The sequence below is a fragment of the Chaetura pelagica genome, unplaced genomic scaffold (genome assembly GCF_000747805.2).
Source record: "Chaetura pelagica isolate M959 unplaced genomic scaffold, ChaPel_1.0 scaffold20, whole genome shotgun sequence".
NCBI classification, from domain to species: domain Eukaryota; kingdom Metazoa; phylum Chordata; class Aves; order Apodiformes; family Apodidae; genus Chaetura; species Chaetura pelagica.
Window position 1 is genome coordinate 2,487,032 of NW_009951958.1, and position 9,235 is coordinate 2,496,266.

The 9,235-nt window shown below is 43.0% G+C and overlaps 1 protein-coding gene across 1 annotated transcript in view; it reads left to right on the top strand.

Annotated features, from left to right (window-relative positions):
* SENP5 (SUMO1/sentrin specific peptidase 5) overlaps positions 1 to 7,434 on the top strand; it is a 14,968-nt gene extending 7,534 nt beyond the window's left edge. The window contains exons 5-9 of the mRNA XM_009999428.1: positions 211 to 288; positions 2,930 to 3,067; positions 4,735 to 4,818; positions 6,195 to 6,245; positions 6,338 to 7,434. Of these exons, the coding sequence (XP_009997730.1) occupies positions 211 to 288; positions 2,930 to 3,067; positions 4,735 to 4,818; positions 6,195 to 6,245; positions 6,338 to 6,448 (462 nt within the window). The 3' untranslated portion in view covers positions 6,449 to 7,434. The remainder of the gene's footprint in view (positions 1 to 210; positions 289 to 2,929; positions 3,068 to 4,734; positions 4,819 to 6,194; positions 6,246 to 6,337) is intronic.
* The last annotated feature ends 1,801 nt before the right edge of the window (positions 7,435 to 9,235 follow it).

The window sequence follows — 9,235 nt, forward strand, 5'->3', positions numbered from 1 at the left end:
TAGGGAAATAAGGCTTTCTTGATTGGCTTGCTGAAGAACAGCAATAGTTTAGGCTTGGCAAAGCCTCTCTTTGTCCCTACCGGGGTTCTGTTTCTAAACCTGCATTAAATATTGCCTCATTACAAGTTGTTGGTATAAATTATCCTGGGGGAAAGGGAATGACTGTGTACAAAGACTTCTGTGCTCATTCCTCCTCTCTCTCTTTTTTAGGTTCATTTCTTTAACAGCTTTTTTCATAGACAGCTGGTAACCAAAGGATATAATGGGGTAAAACGATGGACTAAAAAGGTATCACTTAACTCTGTCATCAGTGCTCTGGTTCTTTTGGGATGGGTTGAACCAGTAACTTGAAACTGGGTTATAGTGTGTTGTCTGCAAAGGGTGGGTTTGCAGAGGAGCTATACCAAGTGGGGAGAGATTAATAAAACTATCAGGGTGGTTCTCAGTTTGAGTTAGTATGGTTATGTTGTGAAAATGTACTTTGAATAGCTTCATCTTCCATGGTAGTTTATCTTGCTGTTTATGTTCATGCAAGCTGTTAATTTAGCTGCAAGAAACTGCTCCTGACAGTGCCAGGTATGTTAATCTACAGGATAGCAGACTTAATTCTCCTTCTTCCTTTTATCTTACACTAAGATTGTTTGATAAAATCAAATTGTCACTCCTGAGTAACACACATGGGTACTAGAAAACAGAAATTAGAGACCCATAGTTAATAAGCCAAACTGTTGTTTTCATGGCAAGGACAGAATTCACCTTGCTTTCCAGAACCCGTATCAGATCATAGGTTGTGGCATTTTATGAGGTAGCTAATACAAAGAGCAGTGCTCTTTTTTTTTGGTGAACATTTGTCCTTTCCAATATGGGAGATGATGCAAGACTAATCAAGGACCATGTTTAAATGTATGATCTTTCTGTAGAAGCACTTAAATAGCACACATCTGTGAAATGCTAGAGATGAACTCATTATCTGAATATAAAACTATTAATATAATTTATTAAAATCTCTTTAAAGAGAAACTGAATATTGGCGTTTAATATTCCCACACTTTTTTTTATGTTCTATTTCTCCAGCAACTCAAGTTTTGCAAAAACCCCAAAAGTGAAAGTAGATTCTGAAAGCAGAACCTGTATTTCTGTTGCTGCTGAGGAGAGACCAAATAACAGCAGAATAGTTTAGGCATTTATGCTTAAATTCCTGGAGAAGCTGTAAAGCAAGGATGAGAACTAAGCAGATTCTATTGGAAGGATTCCGTAGGCTGCTTCATCCTGCAGTATGCAATTAAGGGAAACTTTTATCTGCTTTCTAAACCCACCAGAGAATTGCCCCAGGTTTTATGATCTCCTGGAGGCCAGAGCCTAGCAGGACAGTGCTCTTCTCCATCTAGCTGCAGTGATTTCAAAGCTCCTCTTCATGTCTGTCCCTTCTGGCCACTGATCAGCTTGGCATTGCTGCTCTGATCTGCTGCTGTGTCAGGCAGTTGCCTTTGCACTGTCTGGGTGAAGCAACCCTAGGTTGCCACTGTTCTTTCTGTACATCAGGTCCTAAGACCCTTCCAGCTTTTGACTGCCTCTATCCACTCTTCTGCTACAGGTTTTCATGCCTGCAGCAGTCCCACAGCTAGGGTCACATGAGGACCCTTGAGTTTAGCCTGGTGCTGCTGTGGCTGGACATCACAGAAAGTGTAGTTCATTTATCTTACTCCAGTTTTCCTTTGTGGGCTCCGTTTGCAGCTGGCTGACATCTCTGTGCTTCTCTCTACGAATGATGGATCGTTTGTTGTGCAGCGAATGTGCTGTAATCTGGTCAGGAAGCAGGTTCTGCAGGGATTGTCGAGGCCTGTGACAATCAAAGTGCTGTTGTGAGCCAGGCTCAGCTGATAACTGCTGTGAATGCTCAAACCTTTTTGTACCTTCAGCTTCCCACTGTTACTCAAAAAATACACCTTTCCTTCCTACAAACAACCTGCCTTTACCAGTAGTGCAGCACTTATGTACTCTTCAAATTGCACAGTGCTTAGAAAGAAAAAAAAAAATAAAAGCAGCATAGAAATATTCCCACAGGATGAGTTCATTTAGTTCAGTATTCTATTTTTGCTTATAATCTGGGCTGTGCCACCAAAACCCTAGCATTTAGGCAACCATTTCAAGACGAGCTGAGAGAAGGAAGATCATGAAAGGTCCTGGCTTGACTCGCTTCCAAAAGCATAAGCGCTCATCTGCCACACAGACACTGGGGGTGTTGTATCTGATCTACTTGTTCTGTACTTCAAGACCTTCTCCCTTGCTTGCCTGTGACCGCAGTACATCTGCTACAAAGTTAAGTTCAAGAAAGGATGAATCTGCTCTGTTTTCACCCCCTCCCTTCCTCTGCTTACCAAAGCATCATGTGGTCCTTCCCTGCTTCCTCTGGCAAGTTGCAGAGCCTGTTTTACAGCAGAGGGAGTCAAACTGCACTAGATTGCTGGTTTTGTGTGGTGTTTGTAATCACAACTGCTTCATCTGTCGCCCATCCGTGATGCAGCTCCGATAGAAACCGGTGGTGTTCAGCTACAGGAGTGTCATTCCTGAAGATACGTAGCTAACCCAAATGGAAGCGTGACTGCATTACTATCCTGACTTAAGAAATCCTGCTTAGATGCAGATGTCACAGTGTAATGTGAGCAGGCTTTTACCACAAATACAGTGGGAACTAACTCTGGCACTGTACAGTGCTCCTTAGCCACTTCCTGGGCTGTAACTGTGTTTTTGTGCCTGCTAATAAATTGTGTATGAGATAGACATGAGGGATGTGTTGAAAAGAGGGAAGGGTGAAAAAGACAACTTCAGTTAGGGGGTGGTGGAGAGGAGGCTTGAGCATGATTAGTCCAGTGCTTTGCCATGTTGAGCCTGTGGAATTCTCTCTAATGTGTGTTGTTCTTCTTGCCAGGTGGACTTGTTCAAAAAGACCCTCTTGTTAATTCCTATTCACTTGGAAGTCCACTGGTCCCTCATTACTGTGAATATCCCCAGTCGAATTATTTCATTTTATGATTCCCAAGGCATTCATTTCAAGTTTTGTGTAGAGGTAAGAGTGACAGCTGTGTCTGCGAAGTCTGAATCATTTTCTTAAACAAACCACCCCCCTTTTCTGTTCAGCCTTAATCATTCAATTCTGTGTGTCTGTTGTCCTGCCATGTATGAAATGAGAATCAGCTTGTCCTTCTGAGGAGTCTGCAGCACAGATCTCAAGGGTCACACCAGAGCTGGGAGTTGAGGTCAGATTGCCTGTTGCCTAATTAGCCTGACTGTGTAATTGGCACACCTTTTGTGGCTCTGTCTTGTCACTCCCACAAAAAGCAAGGAAGCAAAGGCAAGTGCCATAGGGAAGCAGACTAGCTGGAGGGAGAGTACAGGCAGTTCTTTCAGCTACTAAGGGATTTGTGTTTAGGAAATGCTAAATTGTGATCCTGTTGGGGGAGGTTGCCTGGGTGAGAGAACAGACTGAAGATGTTTTAGTGCTGCCCAGTGGGGTTCGCATGTTACTCTGCTGTGAACAGTGTGTTGCCTTTTTCCTGTCTGCATTGGTACGGGCAGTGTGTACCTCTGCTGATAATCTGGCAACCTTTTGAAACTGCAACCTGGATACTGGAGTTTAATTATTGGTCTTTCTAGTAAAGAGGAGCCAGGAAATTTTTGCTGGGACTAGCAAATCTTAATGACCCTCTTAGAAAAGCTAATTTTGTCAACTTAATTACTTGCTTGATGCAGCAGCCCTCTACTTTTAACTGTGTGTAGTTGTTGGCTTGCAGAAGAGCAGTAATTACTGTACCCAGGAGAGTTCCCAGCTAGGACTTCTGAATGAAGATGCTAGTTTCCTGCTGGCATTTGCTGAGGAGGAAGCTACTGTTTGTTCTGGGAGCAAGAGACCTCACTCTCTTCAGCTTCTGAATGTGCAGCATAAACCAGGGCTCTCTCTCAGCTGTCCTGCAGTCCATCCTGCAGTCTTGCAATGCAGCCTCTCCCATTTAGCAAGGCATTTGCACTTAAATGTCTCACAAATGTGAGACACACTTATTCCTACCCTTTCTAGGAGAAGGAAGACCAATACCCAGAACTCCACTGTGATCCACCCACCAAGGTGAATATTAGTGTGCTGGAGTGTGTTTAAATTGGGCTATAAAGCACCAGCCTGTTTACAGAGAAGTAGAAGGATTTGCTTAACCCAAGACCATAGGCTCATTTATCTTGCTCCCTTCTCTTTGCTTGTGTCAGACCATTTTTTCCTGTATGTCACTAAAACTCCCTGGAGCTTTGTTGATTAGCTGCAGAACTCAAAGTGTTTTGTATTGAGATCCAGGCAGGAAAGTGCTATTGTGTTGAATGTAAGGGCCTTGGTGTCAGCCAAGGAAGCCAGGAGAGAACACATGCCAGACTGCTCCATGTGTCACTGCATGTCTGAGAGCACTCTGACTCTGCCTGAGTGCCACAGCTAATCTAGTATTAAGAATACCAGTGGAGAGTGGGGCTGAGGGGTGTTGAAGCTCCCCTTGATAAACCAAAATAAGCCTTGATGGTAGAAACCCTCCAGAGATCGCCTCTTTACCACTGGAACTGAGCTCAGCTTCTAATGCTTAATGCTTACCTGAAATTTGTCCTCCTTGGCAAAAGGTTACCAGCAAAGATGTCAATGTCTCTCTCCTCTTTTTTAGCTGGTGAATAATATTGGTGTGTTTTTACCTTTCTTTTTTAAAGAACATTCGAAAGTATTTGCTGACGGAAGCAAAAGAGAAGAATCGCCCCGAGTTTCTTCAGGGTTGGCAGACTGCTGTGACAAAGGTAAATGGCAGCACTTCAAGCCCTTGAGTCTGACTTTCTGGGAGATTTTAGGAGGCTACTTCTAAACCCAGATATTTGGACAAGCAGTACATTGTTTTTTTGCTGACCATGAGGAGTGTGGTAGGAGTGACACAGGTGGTTGGTTACACTTGGGAATTAGAGCTCTGTCACTCATGCAGGTCCCACCAGGTCTTTAATACTTCTTGGAAGTGGCTTGGTGATCTGAGCCTAATCTCTGGACAATTAGGTATCCGTGCAGCAAAACCTGTGGCTGGTGCCCATATTGGCAGAAGGTCAAGGACTGAATGAGGTGGAGACTCAGCTTCCTGACTTCTCCTGAAAAGACTGAACAGTGCCAAATGGATGGGATTTAGTGAGGGAGGGAACAAGCTAATGCTGCTACTGCCTGTATTTTATATTTGCTATGGATAGAGGGCTTTGGTCTCCAGGGTTGCTCGTAGCACATTGCATTTGATCACAAGTAAACAAAGTCTGGCAACAATTAAAGGAAATAACTTGTGTGTAGTGTAAATGAGGGAATATGTGATGTGCATAGCCATCCCATAATGGCTCCAAAGATATAAAACAGGTCATTGCATGCTAGATACACTCCCAACAGCTCCCTCCTTGCACAGGATTATTTTTAGATGCTGATACAGTGATGAAATTATTCTTCTCTGCACTCATGCACATGCTGTGCAATCAGGGTTTCTCCTGCATTCTGTGAGGTAGAAGATCTGGGAATTGAGGGAAAATAATTACGTTTCCTCTTCAAGTGCCTAAGACATAGCAGCACTAGTGAGTGGAACTTTCAGGCTCCTTTTCTCAAAATTGAACATGTTTGAAGAAATAACAAAGTTTGGAAGATACCACTTGAAATTGTCTCACTCAGTCCTCTCACCTCATGATGTTCTTTGAGACCCTTTGGTGTAGCTGGGGGAGGAAAGCCCCTGCTGGTAGCATGGGTGCTGAGAGTAATCTTCCACCAGGCCTGTGTGACTTTGCTGATGTATTTTGGTGCTGTGTAAAGCAGATAATGCTATACAAACATTTATTTAAGCTAATTGAGAAGCTGTTCTGTGTCGGTCACTAGAAGAAAATAAACTTGAAAGACTTGTAATTTGTTTTCTGCCTTACACTATATATTTTTCTAAATGTCAGGTGTTATTCTAACAAGGTGTTGAGTGTCACCTTGCAAAAGCTGGGATCAGAATAAGGAATTACAGTTTCAGTTTCTGGTGCTGCAGAACAGCTGGCTGTGAGAATAAGATACCTGATCGTTCTGCTGATTCTCCCTTTGGACTTGAAGTAGGACTTGGAGAATAAAAGGACAAGTAAAGATCTAACACATCTCTACTTGTTTCTTTTCCTTTTAGTGCATTCCACAACAGAAAAATGACAGTGACTGTGGGGTTTTTGTGCTCCAGGTAAGACTACTGCTTTTTAAAAATCAGTGGCCTGTTTTGTTCATACAATAAATGTGGGGTTTTTTTCAATTGAGCCTTTTCCTTTTCCTCAGTACTGCAAGTGCCTCGCCTTAGACCAGCCTTTTCAGTTCTCCCAGGAAGATATGCCCCGAGTGAGAAAAAGGATTTACAAGGAGCTGTGTGAGCGCCAGCTAATAGACTAATAAAATGCAGCAAACCTAATTTCTCTGGCATTTCTGACAAGTTGCAGCTGGTGTTTGTGTACTTGAATTTCTGAAAACTTCCATGACTTTTGAGCGATCTCAGCTGAGTGGTGTGGCCACTGTTGTTACCTCAATTTTTTGACAAGTTCTTTAACTGGCAGAATATAGCAGAGCTGTCGTAAAATATTCCTCATGTCAGTTTGGTTCTCTTCTGTTCTTTCCTATATTTAATATTTATTATTTCAGCATGCATATAGGCAAAGCATGCAACTAAAACCATAAAACTGTAGATTTGGTGCACCTTTGAGATGTAGCTAGAAATGACAAATACAGGTGATTTTGTCTGGAAACATAAAGATGCATGATATGTTTTCTGATGCAATAATGCTTTGAATGTATTAAAAAAAAATCGATGCCATAAAAAGAACAGCTAGAACCTATTGATAGTTCCATTGTCCCTGTTGTGGCTGTGTGATACTGAATTACCACTTTTTAGGGTGGCTAAACTCATCTATGGATTTAATTTGTGAAGACCCCTTTTTTAAATAGTTAAAGTTGCTAATAAAGTTTGTTCTGTTAACATTAATCCAGCTGTCATTATCGGCCTATTCCTATAGATAAAAAGCAGCCTTTGCACAAATAAAGCTTCAGCACTTGTCTGTATAATAAAAAATACAATGGAGTTCAGTCAGATTGATGGTATGTTCCTGTATGCTGCAGAAGTCTCCATGATGTGTGTATTAAGGAGAGTTATAAAGCTGGCCCTGAAGAGTCACAGCTTAGATACTAAGATAAGCTCCTTGGCTGTAACTGTTTAAATCTCAGATGTCTTTGAGTCATTTTTCAGTTCCACAGTATGCAGTGAAATGTACCATTTCAGCATCTCTCCCTTCAGCTCTGTCTTCAAATGAATTCCCTTCAAGCTTGTCGTGTTTAACCTCCCATTGGCTTTTGCCTTTGTTCAAATATAAATTAATTCATCTCTGCTACATCTGCTGTTTGATTGTCTCAAATGTCCCTAGTTTTGTTTGCCTTTAGTAGCACTGATGGGTCTGGTTTGGAATAACAGCACTTGTGGTGGGTGCTATGCAAACTCAACAAGATTATGTCGATCTGCTCTGGAGGGGTGGGAGGCTGAACTTTGCTGGGTTGTTGCACTGGGCAGGGCTAAGTGAGAGCCTTGATCTGTTAACTGTGATGTGCTCCTTGCTGAAGAGAGCTGGTTTTGTTTGAAGAAACTGTTGTATATGGGACATCTACACTGGCAAATGTCTTGATTATGTTTTTCTGCGAGATAAAGGAGTAAGCCCAAAGGAAAAACTGTTTTCAGTGCTAAACATCATCTGTTGCACAGCTTCACTTGGTGTCTGTTCACAGCCCTGATGAAGGAAAATCACTCAAGAGTTCCCTGTCTTGCAAATTAATTCAGGCCTGAGCTAAGCCAGGTACAAATTCTTTCTAGATTACAGGAGGGAGCAGAGAGATGTGAGGGAGGGCCAAGCACAGTCATGCAAGGAGATGGAAGCTTGTCCTTGCTGTGCTGTGCTAGGGAAGGAGATCCTGCACTCTCCCTCTGTTCCCACTTACCCTTGTTGGCAGCTGGCAAGGACTGGCTTAATTTAGCAAGATAAGAAAGGCCTTAAGCTCTTGGTTAGATAATTTAAACAAGAAACTTAGGAAGAACTCAGGAAGAACATTAGGACCCAGACTGACTAAAGGTACGTTTGACCATTGTATTATGTAGAGCACCCCACAGCACATGGTTCCTTTGTGTTTCCCTGGAGTGTTACTGATACAGAGGGCAGCACCTTCTTGGGGCGAGTGACTGTGAGCAGTGGAGGGTGACTTCCAAGAAAATTGAAACTAGAGATGCAGTTTCTCATGTCCCAGGGTAGAACATGCAGGCCAGTGCTGCTGGTCTTGCCTCTTCTCTGCTCTGCTGGCATATGGAATCATATAATGGCTAGGGTTGGAAGGGATCTTAAAGATCATCAAGATCCAACCCCCCTGCATTGGCAGGGACACCTCCCACTAGATCAAGTTGCTCAGAGCCCCATCCAGTGAATGGCACAAATTCTTCTGGGGCCATGTGATGGGAGCTGCTGAACTGACTGGGGTTAAGACTAACCCAGCTGAAAGGCTGCTTTTAACCCAGAGGACAGAGGAGGACTTGCGTCAATGGAGCTTGATGCTGAGTTGCCTGTATTTTCAGAACGGAAGGTGTTTGATAAGGAAGCTTGACATGTGCTGTTACGTTGTACCAGCCTGGGAGACTCAGGGCTCCCAAGGAAGATCCTTATTTTTTATGGAAGTTGCCTCGTTGATGGATATTTTTCATTGCATAGGAATGTGTTGGAGCTCTGGACCACAGCAAGTCCTTTTCAGAAACTTGGTGCCTACTACTGGTGGGTAGAAACCATTCTTCCTCTATATAAAGAGGCTGGGAGGAGTCTTTAATCAGGATCCCTGTATCAGTGGCATCAGTAAAAGGATGGTATTTCTGTGAACTTTGTGTTTAGCAGCAACATGGATGCTTTGAAGGAAGTGCATGTGTGTACCAGATAGTTTGAGGGAAGGGGGCCTTGCATTTGAATCTGCTGCCTTGTGAATTGGAGAGCAGGGTGGAGAAGGATGCATGTTGGAAAGTACTTCTTATGTGCTTTCTTGTCATCTAGAGGTTTGCTGACAAGTGTTCCAGTTGGTTATGGGGCAGTACAGAAGAGTTACACTTGAGTCTCCAGCTGTGAACACACCAGTGAGAGGCCTTGGAAAAAAAAAAGGAGGGGA